This window comes from Plectropomus leopardus, chromosome 14, assembly GCF_026936395.1.
Source record: "Plectropomus leopardus strain MGB_pleo_1.0 chromosome 14, ASM2693639v1, whole genome shotgun sequence".
Taxonomy (NCBI): domain Eukaryota; kingdom Metazoa; phylum Chordata; class Actinopteri; order Perciformes; family Serranidae; genus Plectropomus; species Plectropomus leopardus.
The window spans coordinates 6,210,849-6,235,109 of NC_142189.1; the positions used below are offsets into that span (position 1 = coordinate 6,210,849).

The 24,261-nt window shown below is 37.8% G+C and overlaps 1 protein-coding gene across 1 annotated transcript in view; it reads left to right on the top strand.

The window, feature by feature from the left end:
• Positions 1 to 23,636, top strand: part of galnt16 (UDP-N-acetyl-alpha-D-galactosamine:polypeptide N-acetylgalactosaminyltransferase 16) — a 51,946-nt gene extending 28,310 nt beyond the window's left edge. Inside the window, exons 7-15 of the mRNA XM_042501228.2 lie at positions 7,988 to 8,075; positions 8,401 to 8,485; positions 9,305 to 9,408; positions 10,218 to 10,344; positions 12,209 to 12,301; positions 13,304 to 13,387; positions 14,706 to 14,832; positions 16,917 to 17,033; positions 22,786 to 23,636. Of these exons, the coding sequence (XP_042357162.1) occupies positions 7,988 to 8,075; positions 8,401 to 8,485; positions 9,305 to 9,408; positions 10,218 to 10,344; positions 12,209 to 12,301; positions 13,304 to 13,387; positions 14,706 to 14,832; positions 16,917 to 17,033; positions 22,786 to 22,929 (969 nt within the window). The 3' untranslated portion in view covers positions 22,930 to 23,636. The remainder of the gene's footprint in view (positions 1 to 7,987; positions 8,076 to 8,400; positions 8,486 to 9,304; positions 9,409 to 10,217; positions 10,345 to 12,208; positions 12,302 to 13,303; positions 13,388 to 14,705; positions 14,833 to 16,916; positions 17,034 to 22,785) is intronic.
• Positions 23,637 to 24,261: the final 625 nt, after the last annotated feature.

Here is a 24,261-nt window from a genome sequence, read left to right on the forward strand (position 1 = left end):
CACTGGGAAAAGAGTCTATCACATTGTTTAGCAGGTTTTCTTGAGTTAAAAAAAACCCTTGTATCTCAGTTGTTTACTCTTAACAAAACTTTGCAGTTTTACAGGATTGTGTGATGAACGACATCTTGTCAGAAATTGCTGGTTTTACGCTTTTGTCACAGTTTGCGTATAAATACGAGAATGTACAAGTAATGTGCTGATAGTCCTATTTTGTTAACTCTGTAGAGAAGCAGTTTCCTAATCTCATATTTAAAGTACAAACTGGGGATGTCAGTTTGGATGGGCTGACACTATTAACTGATAACGGATCGTATCAGTTATCGGATCGTAATAAAAAAAGTCTGGTGCTTCACTGTCTCAGTGAGCTTTAGTGTCACATTTAAAGCACTGTCCATTTAGAGATAGTTAATTTTTATCATTTTTTGATGAAAATGTCTTGATTTATCTTTTATTACAGCTACATTAACATGTGGAAACTGCCAACAGTGGTAACAGAGCTAACAGTGATACCATTAACGATGTTTTAGGGGTTTTACGGCTCAAAATTGAGCTGCTTCCTCCCGAGGCAAGCTGGGGGAGACCGGATGAGACGGCGTTACTAACGGCAACCATCAAATGAGCTACTCCTGCAGCTAGCTAGCTCTTACCAGACCTAAGTGGTGCACCGTGCAGTAAACTGAAGAGTAGCAAAATTCACCTAGAGACCAACATGCTAATAAACTTCTAAATCTATATCTCCCCAAATATCGAACTTTTCCTTTAAAAGAACAATAAATAATGTATATGCTCTTTGCTCAAGGACAAAAGTCTGCTGTGTGTTCAGAAAGTACACCAGACAATAACCCAAACTTAAACCCTCATTCAAAAACTCTGCATGCAACAAAACTCAATATATTCTGAAATCTCTACTGTACAAAAAAACCCTCAATGTTTTATTCAGAGGACTCTACACATCGTGAGTGTGTGCACATGGTGTTTGTGTTTCCGTACACTCATCTCTGGCTCTGGGCGGCTCTGACTCATCCAGCTTGCATTACAATCTCTCAGTCTGGCATTCATGAGAGCGGCGGGCTCAGTGATAATCCACCAGCTCCTCGGCCCGGCTGCACCCGGTCCTGGATTCATTAGCCTGCCTGAGACCTCGGTCCTGAGTTCAGCAAAGGCCCCCGAGAGCAGGAATACTGATGAAGGATCGCCATCTAAATTATGTTCTTTCATGCAACATAATGATACTTTTCATTTGTTAATTTAGAGCTGCAAATTAAATCGCTTGAATTTAATTAGAAATTAAATATCAGTAATGAGCTCTCCACTCGCAGATGTTTGGGGATTAGAGATTTAAATTCAGTGAAAGGTACAGCCTCGTCGTATGCACTCCCTCCTGATTAGGGCGACATTTGATGCCTTCGAAGAAGTCATTACGTTTCTTTACATCAGGGATGCTCAACTTGCTTTGCTTGGGGGCCATTTTCTACAAAATGAAAGGTCAGGGGCCAATTGCATGATTTAAGGACCTTTCTTGGTTTTATAAACGTTTTTAGGATTTTAGGTCATTTCTAGGATTTTAGGATGTTTCTACAAATTTAGGACATTTCTTGATTTTAGGACGTTTCTATGAATTTAGTACATTTCTAGGATTTTAGGACTTTTCTAGAAGTTAGGGAGATTTCTAGGATTTAAGGATGTGTATTGGATTTAAGGCCATTTCCCAGGACTTTAAGGACATTTCTTGGATTTATGAACGTTTCTAGGATTTTAGGACATTTCTAGGATTTTAGGACATTTCTTGGATTTTAGGACTTCTCCAGAAATTCGGGAGATTCTAGGATTTTGGAGACATTTCTAAGATTTTAGGATACCTTGAGGATTTTAGGATGTTTGTAGGATTTTAGGATATTGCTACAACTTTAAGACATTTCTAGGTTTGAGGACATTTCTTGGATTTCAGGACATTTCAAGGATTTTAGGATGTTTCAATGGTTTGAGAACTTTTCTAGGATTTTAGGACATTTCTTGGATTTCAGGACATTAGGGATTTAGCTAGGACCTCTGCTGGGGGTGTGGGGACTCCTCCACTGTCACTTTTTGTGATAAACAAGCTCAATTTTGATGCTGTTTTGTGCACTCTGGCACGTTATGTATACTACATGTACAAAAACAATTCTCAGTGTGAAAAACTTTATTTTTGTTGTGAATCAGAAAATGGTTGTGGGGGCCCTTGGCACGCTATCGGAGGCCAGATTTGGCCCGCGGGCCGTAAGTTGAGCATCACTGCTTTAGACCATTGGGAGTAATTGTGTAATTGTGCTAAATTTATTCAGTTAGATTTAATGGATAACCAATAATTTATCATCACTGCCTGTATGACAGTCCTCTCTCCTCTTTCTCTGTCTTCACTGACCCTAATTTGACTCTATAACTCGAAGCTTCTTCTGACCAGTTGCTTGTTAATAAGATGGTGTGAACAAGACAGCGGCGAGCACACCAGCAGCAGCTCTGAGCTCTCCCAGACAGCATAGATTTATTATAGATATTTTCCCTGAAGCAATCAGGCTGTTAAAACAAAACTCCTCAGCCCACGCCCATCCTGCCCCAGCCCCCACCTCCCCTCTACTGCAATATATAACCCCCGAGAATTACTCTGAATAATGCTGGAAAATGCAGATTTTTTAATATTTATTTATTCCCAAAAAGTATTTCTCTCTATTTTACTTTCTGAATACAGGTTGACTGCCTTCATAATTATTTTATTCTCAGTAGCTGTTTTATTCATTCCTATTTTATTATCTCTTTTATCCAATACTTTACGCTGTGTGGTTCAGGGAGATGCTGTTTCGTTGTTGTTGCACAGATACAATATAGAAACTTTACCTCGCACTTACCACCAAAAACTAATTTTTTTATTGGATTCATTTTAGAGTGAGTTCTAATAAATTAAAATTGTCCAGTAATTCACATGAAAATACAAAGATAAAAAGTCTGAAAGAATAAATATACCTTTGTGTAGCAGAAATATGTTGCTTTTTCCTCGTTCTTTCCTATCCTTTTAATCATGGTGTAATTCACCAGCCCCTCTTATTTATCTTGGGATCTGACCTCCGGTTTGAAACCATTTGTCTAATAGACCAGAAACAATTGCATTTTAGCCAAGAAACGCTTCCCAGAATCACAACTGCACTTGACACAAAGAGTCTTATTGATTAAGTGAAAGTTTGAGCCAAAGTGTTTTTATGTTGACGTAAGCAATGAATCCAGAGGGAAAAAATAAAAAGAAGTACTGAAGCTGTAAAAAATTCTAGGCTAGTTGGTTTTCTTGATTCAAGCTGCACAGCTTATAGCCTCAAGAACTATTTCACGTCATTTTCTTAACTATTATTATATATGTACAATTTGTAAAATACATTTAAAGTATCAAAAGTAAAACCACTTATTATTATGAAAGAATGTCCTTGTTACTGTTATGTTACGTATAAACGTATACTGTGCAGGATTGTTGGTTACTTGTTGTAAACACATTCGCCAGTGAAAGTAAATGCCATTCACTCTCGTTTAGCTTTTTGCCTTAATATATTTACGTTTTTGCAGCACTTTGTTTCTTGGATGCCTGCTGCTTACAGTCTGGCACGTCTTTGCTGCTTGTCTACCTTTTTATAAACCTCGACTTCATCTGAGTGTTGTAGGGACAAACACCCATAAACATCCTCAACTCAGAAAATACACCATCAGACACTTCTAGTGGGTTGTGTGTGATGATTGTGATTTTTTGGGGGAAAATTGTGCTTAATATATATTTAAATCATTGATACTAATGTTCTGAAGTATTGGAGTATCAGTAATATTCTAGTGGTATGTCTCTTCAAGGTGGAGCTATCTTTAATATAATTTAATCATATTTTTTAACTTATATTATGTAAATACAGTAAAGTCTTGAGTAACTAGTAAATACTGCTGTCGGAAGAAGTGTAATATTTTACCCTAAAAAGAAGCAGATAAAATATAAAGCAGCAAAAAATTAAAACACCCAAGCACAGTGCAAATACCTTTAAAATTTTACTAATGCTTGTAATGCCAATGTGTTGAATTTTTAATTTACTGTATCATTTGAAAAGATTTTATTTTTAAACTCTCTCAAAACAATAAGGGGTGAAATTTAACTTCATCCATATGAAATGCTTCTAGTTTTAGTTTCATGCTTTTTGATGCATACAAAATGCAAAAAGAAAAAAAAAAAGAAAATTCTGCCTCTTGACCTTTTGGACCAAGCTGGACAGTGTGTCCTCTGTTGGTCTCTTGCTCAGAGACTGATATGACATTACTGGACGATGAGGCAAAAGAACAGAGATCGACACATGCCAGCTGTGAAATTCAGCATGCACAAAAGCATATTTCCACTTTCAGAGTGTAAAACTTCTTGTTCTATCCCACAGTTCATTTTCTTTTTATTTTCTGGTGAATCATTTCACTTTTCAAATTGACATACAACAGAAGAATAAGCTTAAAATTCCTTTTAAAGCAGCCAGCTGTGAGGGACACAATGACAGCACTCTGACACTGCAGTAAATTTGGACGTGGAAAGAGACCAAAAAGAGGGAAAAAGATATTGAGAGATCATCGGTGACATCCATTTTGGAAGTGAAAGCCTCTTCGTGCATTATCAAATCACAGAGGCTCATTAAAAGCCTCATAAATGTCTATTGCTCAAAGCTGTTGAGAGCATCACTTTTGAAATTGCTCTCTGGCAGAGTGGCATTTCACACCCGCTCTCCAACCCCCCACTTTTTGGTGCAATGAACACAAAGTTCACCTCGGGTTCAACCTCTTAGCAAAGTGAGAGGGACGGCTCTAATTGGAAACAGTCAGTTGGATTGTCCCGATGCTAAGCTGTCGGACTACACGAACACGTACACATGCCTCATGGGCAAACAGCAGTGTTGGCACACATGCACACTCGCGGACAGATGCAGCGTGCTATCAGCAGTCAACAGTTCTCTGCTGAGCTGTGTTTACTGTAAGCTTCATGTTACTTCTCCAGCAGGACTTCATTTGTTATGAAGTAATGTCCATTATGAGCCGTGGGAAGACTGGGGAGGTTTGGCAGTGATTGTGCACAATGTAAGAACTTCATGACAGTTTTTTACTATTCAGTTCTTCTGATATTCCTGTGGTTGAAGTAATTAGATCCTTAACTGAAAGGTCCAATGCGTAGGAATAAGAGAAATAAGTGTATTGTCAGAAATATTTTCTTCAGTGTAAAATCACCGGTTCTTGTCTACAGAGTTTGCTGTGTTGTGCCACTATGTTTCTACAGTAGCTTAGAACGGATAAACCAAACACTGGCTCTAGATAGGACCGCTCACATATTTGCATCAGCCACCATAAATAGCAGCCCCTCCGTGACAAGCCAAACAGCATTCGAAAAACACTGATTTTTAACATGAAACTGCTTTATTCAGTGTTTTTACCAGTTTAATCAGCTGGTCCATTTGTTTTGACGAGGAAGAGACCTCTGTGGATAATTCGGCTCCCAGTAAAAGCCTTCTGAAAATCTGGATCTTAAGTTATCAGAGAAAAAAGGTGAACACATTAGTTTGAAACGACTGTGACATCCCAAACTGCAGAGGAGAGACACTGATTTGCTACATGAAGCTGCACTGCACTGTGAAACACTGGCTCTAGATGGGGCCATCACATATCTGCATTAGTCACCATAGTTAGCAGGCCCTGCTCGACAAGCCAAACAGCATCCAAAAAACACACATTTTTAATGTGAAACTGCTTTATTCAGTGTTTTTACCAGTTTAAATCACTCGGTCTGTTTATTTTGGAGAGGAAGACACCTCGGCGGATAATTCGGCTCACAGTAAAAACCTCCTGGACATTGAAGGAATTCAATGTGGGAGAAGTTTCAACTTGTTGCAATCTGTAGTCCTTACTGCTAAACGACACTAACTCCTACGCACTGTTCCTTTAAGTTAAAGTAACAGTACCACACTGTCAAAATACTCCCCTACTAGTAAAATAAGTGCATCAAAATCTTACTTGAATAAATGTATATAACTATTATCTGCAAAATAAAAACGCTAATCTGAAAATTAAGTTAAGTATTTATCAATTATAGTGTAAAGTAGCATATATTTGGAATACTCAAGTGAAGGAGAAGTACCTTGAATTTGTACTTAAGCACAGTACATGAGTAAATGTATTTAGTTACATTCCACCACTGGATGCCACAAAAGACTAATAACAGCACACAGCTAAATAAATAGAGGGTTTAAAGTCCACTTTGTGCTGACATGTATTTAAACAGATTTCTGTTCCAGTTTAGTGGAAACAGGGAGGTGGGCTGTTACCAGTAATCATCTCTCCTTATCAGAGCAGGCAATTAATCAATCGTTAAACCTGTTTTTATTCTCATACTCCAGCAGGAGACTAATTCATCGCCCCCAGAGCACAAGCTGACATTTAATACTCATTACAGTGATACATATTGATTTATTTCCCAGACACTCACAGAGATAAACTTAATTACTTTGCTGAACTTTGTCTCGATCCAACGGAAGATTCTGAGTCTGAAATGTTCAATAAAAAGTTTCAGTCTGTGGCACCTTTTTTTTTTAATCTTTTGACAAGAGGTCAGAATTTCTAATGTGCTATCAGTCATATCCGGTGCGAAAACAGCAAGAGGACTATGTTCACATCAGGATATTGTATTCTTTGTTGGCTCCACTCATGGTTGTGAAATGGGTTTTCTGAAATGTAGGGTTACTGATTTACTGGGCAGAGGACAAAACTCCAGCAAGTATTTGTGATATTAAGAGCATTTTTATTGGGAGACCAACATGTTTCAGTTTGTGCTTTTCACCACACAACACGTGCTAAAGAGAACCAGCACTGAGAAACAATATAAATACACATAAAACTAAAAACTCCAGCAAATAAATAGGTACAGTCACTTTTTATTTTAACCTTTTGAAACCCCGGTCGACATCAGTTTTCTTGGGCTGCTTTCAGGCACCTTTTACAAGTTATTAAAGCTTTGAAATGTGAGCAAATTTAATTTATTTCAAAAACATGGGGAAAAAGGCAATGAGCAACTTGACATAAAATGTTCTGCAAACTGCAAAACAATAGTTAAAGATAACGAAAATTACCTCAAAATTAAAAAAAAAAAACTAAGGAAAAAATGCCAAGAAAACTATATATATATTTTAATTTATTTATTTTTTTAGATTTTTTTTGGTTTGGCTAATTTCAGGTTAATTTTCTTGTATGTTCTTATATGTGATTCATCTGACCTAAGAGGCTGGGCTTTATCTTTTATCTGCCTTATTAAAACAAAGATGAAATGTGAAGCTGCATCCTGCAGAAATGTCTTTCTGCAGGATTAATTACATTATTTCTCTTGATAAAACAGTTTTGACCTCTTTAGATTGTTTCCATGCACCTTCGTAGTAATTAACACTGTGCCATAAATCCCCTCTCTGTAATTTATCTGTTATTAAAAAGAGCAGCAAGTTCCCGTCTTAATTATTCAGAAACATAAAGCTGTCGAGGTTTTAAACCGACCACCTGGTTAATATAGAAATGATTACTGCATAAATGTGACTGAGTGTCACAGCTAATGATTATTTTAATTTCTGATTAATCTGTAGATTATTTTCTCATTAATTATTTGGTTGATAAAACTGATTAATTGTTTGGCCTCAAATGTTTTGTTTTGTTCACAACCAAAAGATACTAGCTTTAATGTCATAGAGGAGCAAAAACACCAGAAATATTTAGATTTAAGAGGCTGTACACAGAGAATTTTGGCTTTTTTTTTCTTAAAAAAATCTCAGATCAATAGATAAAACTATAATTAATAACTAATCAGTTACTCAATTAATCATTGCAGTTCTAGTTAACAATTTCTCCCCCCAAAAGTGTTTAAAAATGTTTACTCATGTGTAATGATGATGTGTCTGTGTGTCTTTCTCCTCCCATGCAGGACCATACCCGAGTGGTCAGCCCCATCATCGACGTCATCAGCCTGGACAACTTCGCTTACTTGGCGGCCTCAGCTGACTTGAGAGGAGGTCAGGACATAACACACAAATCATGTACAGTAACAGCTGATAACAAACAGCCGCAGTCAAGGAAAACCCCTGTTTCACAAGCGCTCGTTAAATTACGTAACAATTCTTGCCACAATAATTCAAAACTCATGATAGAAATTCCTAAAAGTCAGTCAGGGAATCAAACTTTTATTCATCAGCAGCCCATTTAAAATGTGAAATCATGTGAGTTACTTCAACCAAAATCAGCAGGATATTTCTTTGAGGTTAATTTCAAATGAAGTCGTGGTTAAATTTAACCACACAATTGGACTTTTCATCTCACTTCTGCTCTCGTTCTCTTTAGGATTTGACTGGAGTCTCCACTTCAAATGGGAGCAGATTCCCATCGAGCAGAAAATGGCGAGGAGCGATCCCACACAGGCAATCAGGTCTGCATGCAATCATCATCATCATCCCTCTTTCTCTTCCTTTTACGCTGCAAATATCCACAGTGCCATCACCTTAAAGTTAAAAGTTCCCACTTTATGGTGTGGTAAACTGATTTAACACAACACTGAGGAATGCACAGCATGTTTGCAAAAAAAACGAAACGTTAAGGTCAGAAAATTTGATCATGACGCAAGTATTCTTCAAAAAACACACCCTAAGGCTTTTATTTTGTCATCTGACATTGTGTTTTATTCCAAAACAAATGTTCAATTCACACACAAGTTCACACACAGGAAGCTCTCGCAGCTTATTATACAACAGACTACAGAGACACTGCAGGCGTTCACGCTCAACTTGTTTTTATTTATTTATTTTACAGAGAAATCTATCATTCTAACGCCTTCTTCAGGCTTGTATAAAGTTTCCAAACTCCTCTGGCTTCATTAACCCTTAAACACAGAGATCACCATCAGTATCTTTGTGCTGCATTCAGACGTCTTTCACAATCATTTTATTTTAACCTCTAAAACCTGAAAAAGTTTGTGGTTGCCTTTATAAAAACGAAGGAAAAACATAATGAGCAGCTTGGCAAGAAATGTTCCACAAACCTCAAAAAATGTGTAAAAGGTGACAAGGAATTAATCTGAAAAATGTTGAGAATGACTTGCTGATATGCTCATTGCCCGACATTATTTTAGAAAGAAATCAAGCCGACATGTTCATGGTTCAAAGGGTTAAAAAAAAGTCTATGCGACTGAGAGAGTGAGTGACAGTTAGCGTAGAAGAAGTAAAAGACTCCTCTCCTCACCTCTTTGCAGGACTCCTGTCATCGCCGGTGGGATTTTCGTCATGGACAAAAGCTGGTTCAACCACCTGGGCCAGTATGACACTCACATGGACATCTGGGGAGGGGAGAACTTTGGTGAGCTTACGGATGATTTTTTAACTTTTATTTGATTCAGTATCACACTGCAGTGATGTGTGCGGAAACCTGAGTCTGTATCAAAGTGCAGCGCGTCATGGTTCACTGAATCCAACCTTTTCAAGCAATATGTGTTAGCATGCATAAATAAAATCTCTCCATAATTGTTGTTGCTTGAACCAGTTTCTTCCTTTACAAAATAAAAAGCCATCTGAGTTGTAATATTAAACCAAATCCCGCTATGCAGCTGTCTCTATACATCGCACAAGTCACTGACTTTAAAGGAAAAATCACTGAGGGGTTACAGGTAACAATGCAAGTCATTAGTTTACTTCCGTAATTACAAGTATGCTGTTTTTCCATTTTCTGTGTTAATTTGAATTAATATCACTACTTTGGAACAAAAAGGAATAAAGAAAATGTTTGTTTTCAATTACATGTAACAATACATGCAAACAATGATGAAAAAAAGTCAAAGTAAAGTGATCAAAGTGGACATTTCAATGTCTTCAACTTCATTTATGTAGCCGTGTTGGCTCTGGACCACTGCAGATGCTTCTGGGTGCTGCAGAGGCCCAGCAGTCCGCTCTCCGAAATAACAATTGTGTCCTTGGAATTTGCAAGGCAGCAGAGCATTAAATTATCCGCTACAAAAGCTTTCATACTGCTGATTTACAGCTTACAGCCATCTGCTGCGTTAAAGATGTAGCAGGTAAACACAGCCTGCCCAAAATCAAGATGATACAGATCAGACAGACGGAGATCTACCTACATGCCTGACCTCGTCCTCTGTGTCTGTCCCACTGCAGAGCTTTCTTTCCGGGTGTGGATGTGCGGAGGAAGCCTGGAGATTCTTCCCTGCAGCCGCGTGGGTCACGTATTCAGAAAACGGCACCCGTACGACTTCCCAGAGGGCAATGCTCTCACCTACATCAAGTGAGTGGTTTGATTCGAAACTTGACGCCCTGTCTGCTGCACAGCGTTATTATAAAACCGCAAAACAACTGACCAACTGCTGAGACCGTCATTCTTTCAGTCAGCAGTCAAAATCCAAAGTGTCACATGATTCAGTGTGAAGTTAACGGCTTCATCAGACAAACTTTTCACACGTTTTGACTCAAGCAGCAGTGAAAGATGAGTAACTGAACTTTGAACAAGTTTGCAGAACATCTTCAGCCAGACTTCAGGTAAAAGAAAATATTTAACGACTTAATGCTCATCTTGAAATTGTTCTTCTTACAGACATTCATCCAGCTTCCTCTGGATGAATTCAGAGATTTTAAAGTCTTGGGCCTGAGCTACCTGCAAAGAAACAATATGATTCAGCAACAAAAACTGCAGTATAATTATATAACCTTATAGGCTATTTTTGCTGTAATTTAAAGTTTCCTTTTCCTCATCACTCGCTGTCACACCGGCCAAAACAGTATACTGACGTGTAAACCATCTGTCAGCATTCAGCAGTACATCTGTGTCAGGTCACGCCCTAAGAGTGTCTTTAAGGTCCGTTTGTTTTTTTTGTTTTTTTTTAACTTAGTAAGCAACCAGAGTGAAATACAAAGAAAAAACAGTAAAGGAATACTTTTACCCCCTCAAATTATCGTCTGTGCGCAACTACCCATCCCATGTTGCAATAAATTTGTGAAGGAAATTAGAAAGTACTAATGCATCCATGGTGAATGAAGAATCCAAAAACTATGTCAAACAGCAAAACTATATCAACACATCTATTAACAAAATCTCACAAAACTTGTTCAGTGTAATCCAAGTCTCATTTATCCACTCATATACTCAGCTCTTCCTCAACACATTCAGTTTAAATACCTCAGTATTTAAACTTAAACTATCCATGATTTCTTCAAAGCCAGACTCCATTTACAAAAACAGTAATTTTACCTCACTGAACACGGGAGCTGCTGCTCCACATCTGCATTGATTTGTCAGTTTATTTGTGTTATTGTGTGACTTTGGTGAATCTGAACTAAACCTTTAAAACACCAAAAACACAAAATAACACAAACAAACTAACTGATCAAGGCCGTGGTGGCCAGCAGCTCCGGCAATCAGCAAAGTAAAATGACTGTTTTTATCAATGGAATTTGGCTCTGAAGAGAGCATAGATAAGTTTCGCTTGTAGTTCAGTTCTCCGTCAGAAAGTGCTGTCTGTTTGTATTAAACATACAACTTTGATAAATGAGACTTGGATTATACTTCAGGAGTTGTGTGAGAGTTTATAAACGGCTGTTTTGATGTAGTTTTGGCCCTTTGACTTCAGTTCATCAAGAATTTTCTCTGTTTTTGGATTATTTGTTCACCATGGAGACATGCAAGAAAAACAAAGGTAACACTGGGTGAGTCATTCATGTACAAATGATCATTTTAGGGGGTTGAAGTATTTCTTTTCAGTTTTGTTTTCTGACTGGTTACCAACAATATAGTTAGATTAAAAATGTTGCAAAAAAGTAACCTCAGGATTATTATTAGCTCCTGGCAATATTTACCACCAGTAAACTGTACAAATATCAACTTAGGCTGCTTTATTTTGTATAAATATCTAAAGTATACTGCTGCAAGTCAGATTGTTCCGAAACACACCAAATTGTCTCATCTGCCTGTTTGTCGTCACCTGCAAATACACCTAAAATTTAAGGAGAATGACATTCCTGTTGGAGATTTGGGGATTTTTTTTGGTGTCTGAAGGCTCCTGTGTGTGACACTGTCATTAGAGCTGCCTGCATGAATGCCAGCAGCACTGTCATTACTGCGTCTCAGCAGCTGTCGTGTGTCTGTGTCCGTGCAGGAACACCCGGCGGGCTGCTGAGGTGTGGATGGACGAATATAAACAGTACTATTACTCTGCAAGGCCGTCGGCCCAGGGCAAGGCCTTTGGCAGGTTTGTCATTTATGCTGTCACCTTCTTCTCTCATCATACAGTCCAGTGTTTTTCCTGTTCAGACAGATATGTGGGTAGCATATCATGTTTTATGTTTTAATCCTGTGTTTTTATCTGCTCTCACTGTGTATTTTATCTGTTTTTTAATTTTGATTAATTTGTTATTATTTCATTTTGTTTGTGAATAGTGACAGGTGTCTGTGAAAGGTACTATACAGATAAACTTTTCTCGTGTATCTATTGTAGATACCAAGTTTTATACACATTCTTTACCATTTCAGTGAGCCGATCAATAAAATAAGTCTTCTACCTGTTCTTATAATTTCCATAACAAACTATCTGTTGCCATATAAATCCTATTATAAAGCAAGATCTTTTTATTTTATTTTTTACATGCACTAGTATTAAAGACAGTTATTTTCATTTTTCCTGATTTTTTTCTTGATTAATTGGTTAATTTTTTGCCTATAAAATATCAGAAAATAGTGAAAAATGTCTGTTGTAACTTCCCAGAGCCCAAGTTCAGTTAGCCCACACAAAAATATCCGGTTTAATGTAATATATGATGAAGACAAGCAGCAAATCCCCACATTTGAGTAACTGGAACCAAGAATGATTGCTAATTTTACTCAAATAGTGACTGAAATGATAAACCAGTAAACAAAAATGTTGCCAGTTAATGTTAATTGTTTAATACATTTTTGTACTAAATTCATTTTATCTCAAAAGCCGAAAAAGGGAGCGCTCACTGCTGTGGCCGTAAATTACAACATAAATCCCTCTCTGATATTAGCAGAAAAAAGTTATTTCTGGTTTCAACTCTATTAATAAGATCCTCATTAGTTAAATCTGCAGGTTCGGCTGAGTTCTGTGCATCAGGATCCCACTTTTTAAAATATTTCTCTCTTATACTGTCTTACATTCTCCTCTCTCCATACTTCGATTTTACCGTTTCTCTCCTTGCTCTCTGTCTTCACATTCTTATGTGTTTTCTTATTGCAGCATTGCAGATCGTCTGACGCTGCGGCGGAAGTTGAACTGCAAACCTTTCCGCTGGTACATGGAGAACGTGTATCCTGAGCTGAGGTACGACACTCAAACCGAGCTGCTATCACTGTCAATCGTGTTGAACGGGTTAATTCATGCTGTATTCCTGAGCATGTTTAATGGAGGCGTAAAGTTTTCCTGAGGACAAATTTGGTGATGTATGCTACTTTTTAAAAACTACAGAAACTTTAAATTATTAATTGTGTCTGATATGTTAATATAGTTTTTACACAAAAAAGTTTAATTTAAATGATAATTTAAACTTCTCCAAATAACATTTATTTCCATATCTCACTGAAAAATCAAGAGTCTGTGAATATACTTTTTTTTTCTTTTATCCTTAGTATTTACAAATATGAATGAATATCGAAGCAACAATAGCCGTCAAGCAGTTATAATAAGAGCCGGCGAAAAGTAAAAAAAGTTAAAAAAAAATAAACACAAAACAAACAAAGAAAACAAAAGGGCCCAACCATCAACAAAGAAAGAAAAAAAACAACAAAAATAGCCAATATGCTTATTTAATGTAAAGTCCATACTCATCGTGTGTGCTGGAGGCTTAAAGTGTCCACATCACACTTTTGTGTAAACTACATGTTGAACCACAACTCGTTTTTAAACGATGTCACAAAATCCCGTTCAAACTCAACTTAAACTCAGATTTCAGGTGAGCACAGAAAAACTCTTCAGCAAACGAATGTAAAACAAACTCAAACATCCAAGTTAAAATTTGATGCCTGACCTGAGACCGTCATAAGATTTAAGATCATTTCAACACCAAAGACAGCCAAATTCTCCCTTCAACCACCAATAAAAACCAACAAATTGAAAGTGCTCGTAGTGGTTGTGTTTGTTATGATTGATTATTTGAGGCTGAAATTAGGTAGAAATGATTTTCAGACTTCATTTCATTTCAAAAGAAAAAAAACATTTGGAGAAAAGAAAAAGACACCGTAGTAAATGCAGTCAGAAATTCTTCTTCCCAAGCTTTTAAATCTGAAATAATCTCCCAAATCCTTGGGGCTGTCATGACCCCCAAGTTCAGACCCAGTAATCTAAATATATCCGATTTGGATGGGAACATCTGAGCACGGTATCAGCGTGTATCCCACCAGCTCAGCCCCCCTCCTCTCTGGCTCTGACTGCTCCGTGTCAGGCTTCAAGACAACTGTGGTTTCTCAGATTGAAATTGTATATTTTCATAAGTACGTGTTGTAACAGGGCGGATTACTTAGTGGTGCGATTCAATTACTCAATAGGGAAACCAGTCAATCCAATCCATCTGTTCTTTATTGTCGTAAAAAGACCTTTCATTGCCCCCCCCCCCCTCTCTCGTCTTTGTCAATGGCTCCCTCAGGGTCCCCGAACAGGAAGCGGTGTCCAGTGTGCTTAAACAAGGAGGTTTGTGTCTGGAGACTCGTGGGACGGACGGCCTCGGCCTGGCAGAGTGCAGGGGCATCGGAGCCAACAGGCCGCAACCGCAGGTTAGGACTCTGCCACCAGGGGGAGACTGTGGGTCTTATATTTACAAAAACACTCCACATTTTGATGCAAAAAAGAGACAAAAGTATTTGAATTTCAACGCCCACTGAACACTTAAAATTGAAATTTAAACACAGTAGAATTAATAGCATTGAAAAAAAATCTAGTTTTTAAAACCATGTTCATAAATTTACTTGTTCTGAATTCACCTCTATGAAATGCAGATGTGAAATTTCTTGATTTGCAATTTCTAGAGGTTGATTTGAATAATTAAAAAAAATTGAAGTAGAAAATCTCAAACATCAGACATATTCGATGAGTCAAATCGTTCAAGCGCGATTGCTTATCGTGTCCAAGCTCAGATTTTGCTGTTTTATAAATTTTAGGTTAAATTTTTTTATCTGGATTTTACCAACTTAATTTGAGCAACCTAATTCTTCTTTTTTATTCTGAAACTTACCTGACTTTGGTGTTTTAAAGGGTTAGTTTGGACTAACCCAATAAAACAAACAAACTACAAGGCAGTGATGGAAAATCAGCTCTTATGTTCAGCGAGGTAAAATTACTGTTAAGTTTCACATCTAGTTCTGCCTGTCGATAAAAGCTGCCTCTTTGGGAAGTACCAGCATGCAACTGGATAAATGAGACGTTGATTATACTGAACATGTTTTGTGAAAGTTTGTAAACAGATGTTTTAATATAGTTTTGCCATTGTTAAATGCCTTATGACTTCAGCTTACCAAGAAATTTCTGCTTTTGGATGCAAAGAAGTTTTTCATGAATTCAACTTGACAGGTTAGTAACTGACATAGAAATGGTCATTTAGGGGGTGAAGTATTCCTTTGAAGTCTGACTTATTGAGAGAAAATGTGCAGAAAATGTGCAGATTTGAACTGATGAAGCAGGTGTAAGTATAAAGGAAACAGGGACTATGTGCCAGAGGCAAGCAGAGTAGAGGGTACATACATCTAAAAAACTTTTACAGGTGCTGGATCAAAAAATCAAACAAAGGCGAGAATCAGACAGGAGATGTGCACGCTGTACGAGAAGCTCCTAGTGATTTTAATTGTGCAATGTTTTGATCTAACAGAGATGAAAATACCCAATGAAGATCTCTGTTGGATCAAAACATTGCACAATTAAGATAACTGAGAGTTTTTAAAACAGCGTGCAGATCTCCTGTCAGATTCTTGGTTTGTGCAAGAGGCACAAACAATAGAGATCATGTGGTGTCAAAAATGAACAATTAGATGGATGTTTGCTGCGCAATTTAACAACTATATGACTTATGTAGAGCATGAAGATTTATTCACTTTTCTCTAACAAATCAACATAGTTTATGGCATTATAAATGGCTTTTTTGGGGAAATATGACTTTTTTATGAACATGTTAATGCCACAATCCTTCAGTGTTCCTCCTCTTTCGCCAAACTAAAAAAGCCCCTCTGTTGCTAGGATACAGAGCAAATAAACACATGTGATCAATTATAACATGATGAACTACATGTCAAACTTTAATTTAAGTTTGGTCGTGTTAGTCAACATTAGTCACTGTTGAGGTTTTACTCTTACATTAATCACAATGACGTTGGCTGAATATCACAGGTGTGATTAGGTGTTCGTAGCCTGCAGTTTGTGACTCAGATTAAAGATGAACGGTGATACAAAAAAAATATTTTGCAGAGAAAGAAATGTGGTTTCACTGAATGTCAGAAAACCTTGGAACAGTTCTTTCCTTTCCAGAGAGAAAACTCAGCCAAGTTTGTCACTTTCAAACTGCATCTCTTTAAATCATGTGGCTTTATGATTGATAGTTGAAGAAATCTGCAACCCAGTCGGGTTAAATGTCTACAGTTGTAACCTTTAGGGTTCGGAAACTGTAAAATACAAACCTGTTGGACTGCAGTGAAATGTAGTGATCAAATGTAAAGGACAGTCATGTTTTAATGCGATGCTTGTACATTTTAAAAGAATAAATGAAACAAAAGTTCCTCTGAAAATCACATGAACTCACACACGTCTGCTGTGTGTTTTCACTGAGATCGCAGCAGCCACCACAGTCATCAGTTGTTTCTGTGTTTTGCAGAGATGGGAACTAATAGAGCCACTGCTCCGGCAGCAGGACCTCTGCCTGGCCATTTCAGCCTTCACAGCAGGGTCAAAGGTCAAGATGGAGCCCTGCAATACAAAAGAGCCCAGACAGGTAAGAGGAAACAGTCAGATTTTCAAAAGAAAACTATACATTTATAGTTAGCCTTATACCTACTTCTTTTTTTAAAATTTAATTTTATTGACATCTATTGTACAGCATATATCAATGAACAGTTTGTTCTTAAAATGAGTGATTACAATACATACAATCAATGTCTAAAAGGCAGAACTAATGAAATAAGACAAAATAGAGACAAAATAGAAACAAAATAAAATGACTGTCCCACTTTAAGGGACCAACACATCCTGAACCCCAAACAATCCAGACTACCGACTTCTGACAAAATATTCATTTCACAAAGCTTTACTGAGACTGAGCAACCATGTTTTTCGCTGCTGTAAACCCGACTAATAACGCTGTCTTTTTGGTCGGTATCAGATCCAACTTTGAGAGATCATTTAGGATGAGTAAAGTTGGCAAATGGGGCACGCTGATCTTAAATATATCAGAGAGGTTAAAGCAACAATAGGAGGACATTCCCAAAACATATTGAAATATGTGCCAACAGCCTTTATAGAGCACAAAGTACAAACAGAGTCAGCGATTATCCTCATTAAACAAAGCTTCATTTACACTCAGTGTATAAAATTGTAATGCATTTGCTGGTTATTGGGGTTTCTGGAGGCTAGCATTACACCAACTGTTGCAGACAAATTGCAAATGTCAGGGTAAATTTATTAGTTTCATCTCGACTGATGCACGCTCCTGTGATCTCAATCATGTGGTCATAAAACTAAGTTGGAGCTGTGTGGAGTCAGTCGTTTCTCATTTTGACGTTACAATAAAATCAAACAAGTGTAATATTATCTTAAGTTTTTAGCCTTTGCTCATACAAATGGTAAAGTTCTGTGATTTGAACATTGTCAATCAATTGGTGCTCTCTCTCCAGCACCAAAACAAGTAGACAGAAATATGCAGGGAGGTGCAAGAACGTGAACCAGTCTCGGTATCTGATCCAACAACCAGCACATATTTTAGTGAGAAATCTTAATCTCTGAAGTGTTACATCTCCCATTTCCTCGTCCTCTCACTAAAATAGCAACAAACCAGCGGAGACTGGTTGCAAGTTGAGGTGACAAAATCCAAAATGTAGTTTTTAACAACTGCAATTTATCTGTCAGGATTATACTGATGCCAAATAGAGAAGTATAATGTCGACACATGTTTATCTTTTGTTTCTGCAGTTATGTGTTTTTGTGGTCAAATAAGGAATTGTCAATATGTTCATGTTTCTTAAAGGGAATATGGCATAATATTTTTAACCAGAAGCAGGATGGGAAATATTCTCAAAAATAATCTAAATTTTATACTGTGACTAAAACTCACATTGTCTTCACGTGCAAAGAGAGTCTCAGACTTTTGGCTTTTAAAAGTCTTTCAAAGTCTTTTAGTGTATGGAAGGAAAAAGTGGCATTTTAAAAAAATGCAAACAATATTTATTGTGTTAAGTTATTGTGTAAACTAAGGGTTAACGATAGAAGATGGAATTTGCTTAAATCTTGCTCTGTCAGTCATGTCAACAGTAAAGTCTCAGTTTTTCCAAACGGTTATCTCATTTTGGAACACAGCACTTCATTTGTCTTCCATGTGCCACTCACTGCGTTGAAAGATTTGGAGATAAGAGGTGTTTCCAGGACAGATGCAGAGCAGCCCACCTGCTGCTGACGATGATGACGATGATGATGACGCCAGGAGACCGTCTGAGTGGCCTTACTGTAGCTCGTGTTAAAGAAGAATAGTTGATTTTATAGAACAAGCGCTTCCATAACTTCAGACCCCACCCTGTTCCCTCCTAGTTTTCTTCTTTCTGAACGTCAAACATGCTCGTCCCATGTGGACCCGCTTTGGCTGCACGGTTGATTTATAGCATCGAAGAGGGAGTTATTAACTCAAACCATGTGTATGAGTGTGCGGGACTTCTGCCAGGGCGTCCTCTCATCTCTCTGCGGGCCCGTCGCAATCCTCTGAGAGTTATTTGGAGACCTGCCCATCAACGAGCATCCAGTTCTTGCTGTGGGAGACATTTGGCCTCTTTGTCCTGACTGTTTAATCCCAGAGAAAGGAACAAAAAATACTTGTGTTTTTGACTTTCTTCTCTCTGAATGAAAGAGCACTGAAGTCATTAACTCTTGGAACGACAAGTGACGATGGCTCCTTTTTAAAAAAAAGTTTTTCAAATGGATACACAAAACCAAAAGAACAATGACGTGAGTTTATCTGATCCTTATTATTCAGTATTGGATATTTTTCAGTCATGTCATCCATCAGCAGTATAGCAGAGGCTTTCTCCGACCACTGCTGCATGAAACAGTCTGGAACAGCTTTGCAACATTTTATCGTCTCAGCATTAATGTTTTATTGAAGCTTTCAGGTTTTTTGCACATAGAAATTCTTTAACTAATCCTGAAAGAATTTCATTAGTTTGGGTTTGACTGAGAAGATGATGCCCCGATGCCGGTCTAAACAGTGTGTTAGAAGTCTGTCCAATGAGGATAAATGTAGTGAAATACTTTGAAATTCTTTGGCATGAATTAGCCGTATTTCAAGAAACAGAAAACTTGGTCAACAGTTGAACCTTGCGTCCATAAGATAACATGTGCTGTGTGCAGCTGCAAAATACATAATAAAACATAAACCAACAAGACAGACAATATACACATCGACAGTGTAGATAAAAGGAAGGATAGATAAACAATTAAAAAGAGGAAAATTGCGCAACCAAGGAGGGAAATGTTAAACACATCTTATGAAGAAAATTGCTCCTCATATAAATTAAGGAGATGGACACACATACAGAGAATAAATAACTGTGAAAACTCTAAAAACTGTAAGCCATAAAATTATAAAAACTATAAAACTGTGCATACTACAAAAAAAACACTTGTGTCTTTATCATTGTCAAAAAAAACACCTAATGTTCGAATCATTGTCACTAAACTTAAAGGGACAGATCATCCCAAAATCAAGAGTACATATTTTTCCTCTCGCTTGTAGTGAGAGGAAAAATGACCGCAGAGATGTCAAAACTATTGCTGCAGCAATAGTTTTGACATCTCTACGGTCATTGGCTCCAACACTCTGCAACACACACCTAAAAAAATAAATAAATAAATAAATCGAGACAAATAAACAGCACTACAAGCAAGAGGAAAAATATGTACTCTTGATTTCTGGTCTATGTTGTTTTGTATTTGAGTTTTTTAAAACTATATACTTATCCCACATATTTGTCAGTTGTGACACATACACACACACACACGCAGATAGACGGACTTCACCCTGCCTGTGATTAGATAAGAGCAGAGAGGCAAAATCACCTTTTGACTCTGTAGGAGAGAGAGAGGGAGAGAGGGAGACTACATCACTACAGCCTGTTCAAAAATCAAATATTTGTTACTACAGAGAGAAAAAGTACTGAAAAAAGTACTCCAGTACCCAAACAGCTGGGCACTGGAGCCATATTCCAGGTACTGCTACTGGTATTGGTTCAAACGTGAACGGTACCCAACCCTGACAGCCGATATCGACAGCATTTGGCAACTCACATCAAAACGATCTAGACTGATAAACAGCCCTACAGGTAAAAGGAAAAATCAGTGTTTTTGATTTTGGGGTGAAGTACTCCTGTAACATTTTCACTCTCATATTTAATTTATTCCTCATTTTTGTTGCACACACTTTTAGGCACAGCTCACACACATAACAGCACATGTTTACAGTATGTGACACACACACGTATACACAGACGCACTCTCCCTTCTGTAGGATTTTAAGATTAACCTCTCATTCACCTCCATGCTTTGATAAGCCTCCATATGGCTCCAGGAATCTGCACTTGGCGCTCTCACTCTCTGCTGCTGCCTTTAGTTGAGCTCTGATCAGGGAGTTAATAAAGGAATCACTCATTATAGCTGGTGATTTATGGACAGCCTGTTTGTGGAGAGCGCACTGTCTCTCTTTACTTCAGTCTCAAGTTTCTTGTCGAACTTGCTACGGCACTTTTATGAACAGTGACTCGACCCTGGGGAGCCTCTGTCGAAAAGACTATCAGCTTTATGGAGGATCAAAGGAATCCGGCGACTCGTTACTTGATGGAAATCAGAAACAGTTTCTCTGAAGCGCCCAGTAGCTCACCTGGTTAAGCATGTGACCCCCAAACTGAGACAGGGATCTTGTCGCAGCAACTGCAGCTTGCAACCTGCAGCCCTTTGTCACCCCCTCTCTCTCCTTTCATGCTTAAACTGTCCTATCAAATGAAGACAAAAATTTGTTTTAAAAAAGCAAAAAACCATTTGCTGCATTCTGAATTGCATACTTTTTCTTTTTACTCTTATTACATACTGCAGCTGCCCTTGCAAAGTACATACTGTTGCATGCAGTATGCATACAATTAGGATATACTAAGCCATTCTAAGGTAGCATTCGTTCAAATATTGGTTGACATTTTTTCACTCATTTATCCATTTAGCTTCGTGCAGTGATAGTATATTAAGATATTAATTGTACACGCGAGTCGCAAAACATTATTAGTACTTACACTTGAATGCGCTGTCATCTGTTATTGTGGTGTCTGTCATTTCATCAAACCAACTGTCATCCATCAGTGAGCTGTCAAATGTTTGTGCTCTGGGCTTTGTTTATATTCCCGCGACACACCGTGACGTATGTGACCTATGTAGTCGGAGGCCGGATGTAGTCGGACAGCTTGTTTTTTTTTGGCATTCTGCATTTCACATACTTCGTATTGGGACATACTAAATCTTTTCTGGCATACTAAATAGTATGGTAGTACGGGTATTGGAACGCAGGGATTGTTTCCATTACAGAGTTTGCAACCAGATGGCCTGAATAAATGTTTGAGGAGTAAAAAGTTGAATATTTTTCTTTGAGATGTAGTTTTAGAGATAAAGAGAACACAATGGAAAAGTCAAGTACTGCAGATTTCTACTTAACTGTACAGTGCTCGAATAAATGTACTGAGTTATATTCCACCATGGTTAACCCTTATGGTCCACTTTAATATTACAAACACACTCGTATCGCTCTGCGCACAAAATGTGCTTTTCAAAATGATAAACTATTGTACGTTAATATTATTTTCTACTTGAGTTAATCATGAATATCAATTATTCATTAATTTCCAGAATTTTAACACTTTAAACACCAGGTTTTTGTCATGACAAATTCCAAAGCAAAAGCCAAGAACGACGCCCAGATATAATAAAATGCATGTGTTTATGCTTTGATGGTTGTGGGATTAAAAATTGCAGTTTGAATGAGTTTCAATGGTGCATTTTAACAGTATGAATGTTACAATTTTGTTTATGCAGTGTGATTTAGACTTATTGTAGGAGCTGAGCTGGAACGTCCAAGGTTAAACAAAAACACACAATCTAGCCAAAATGTATGCCATATACATGAAGCATGTAAAATGTGTCAAATAGTTAAACTTAGTAACAAATCGTTATCTTACCTGTGACAGCTAATTGTTTCTTCAGGCTGCTTTGAGTGCAGCTGGCTCTACTATGTTTTTTCCACTGAGTGCAGCAAGTCAGTCATTCATGTGATTACTGTTATCCAGGTCTGACTCAGTCCATTACTCACGACTAACATGAACCTGGTGTGCTGATACATCATCATTTATGATCAGCGAATAATACGAGGCAGAGCAGGTCGTCTGCGCTCTCTGTCACACTAACTGACAGAGACGGATTCAGGTTTTTCCATCTTTTGTTTTCTGCAGAAGTGGAAGCCTAAGGGCACGGCTCTGCAGCACATGGTCAGCGGCCTCTGCCTGGACAGTCAGGCCCCGGCGGGCCCTCCGGTCATCACACAGTGTCGCGCCCAGATGGCCAGCCAGTCCTGGGAGCCGCAAATTATCACCTGAGCCACGGTGGACGGGGACGAGGGAGAGGGAGGCGCAGATTCTGGACCCGGCCTGCAGAAGGACTCATGGGGAACTTGTCTGCACACTGTCTGTCGCCTTGCTGAGGGGTGAAAGGAGTGAGAACTGTACTTTTGTGATGTCAACTTCAAGCTCCTGCTCCCTGGCGGCGAGAGAAAACATTTTAAGGCCTTGTTGAGCGAAACATCGGAGGTCTTTTCGTGTACAGTGCTCCATCCTCCGAGGATGCTGCAGTTCTTCTACGTAATCTAAGCTTTTCACTGAAAACTGTTGCACATCTCACTTTTTCATTTCTGTATCTATCCTGGTCAACAATTTCCTTCAAATCAGAGTAGTGCGGATCGCCTCAACGCAGGTGGACCGCAGCTGCTCTGAGTCAAAGTCACTGCTTGTCTTGTCGCCTAGTCTTAGGTTGAGGCATGTCTGATGACTGTGTGGACCTGGCAGGTTTATGTATAGCCAACTAAGATTTGAGCTTTTTTTTATTTTACTGCAGCACCACAGTCTTGAAAGCACCATGCAAAGCACTGTCAGGAACATTATTTATTGTTTTGCATGGTCAGACCCAAAGAATGTTTTTTTCTGTCTCTATACAAAGTTTTATGTAAATATTTGAAGCAGATAATGGCCTGTTTTTGTGTCAAGTAATCTATATGTTGTTTGAAAAATAAAATGTGGTAACAAAGGAACTATTGCTTTAATTATTCATAGAACAATTTGGAATCAAGATTATTATACTTAAATACAACTAAGCTGAAAACAAAAACTAAATGTGGAAAAAACATTTTATTTAACTTTTTTTGAAACCTTGACTTTACAAAAAATGATACTGTACATGTACAATTAACTACAATAAAATAAAAATATTCAGGAAATGTCTTAAATTTTAGTCTAAATTTGGTTAAATTTGCCAACACGACAAGCATGAGGAGCCACTGGTGCATGAGTTTATGCAGACTGTTATGTTACAAGACTTTTGCCTTCATAAGGAGTTGTATTTGTATTTTAATACCTTTTTTGAACTTTTTAAATCTTGCCCCTGATAAATACCTACCATATTATATAAACAAAACAACCAAAATAATTACCACCCTGGAACTGATACTAAACTAAACTGAAAACAATAATTAAAATGTTAATTTAAAAAAAAAATGATGCAAAATGCAAAACTCTAATAATCAGTTTCATTCTGATCATCTGATGTTGAAGCGAGAAGTGCCTTGAAAAGTAAAACGTCATCTGAGTATCAAACACTAATTTCATAATTTTAAAAAACAAAGACAGTTATGATAAAGGTCTCATTTTTTCCAATAC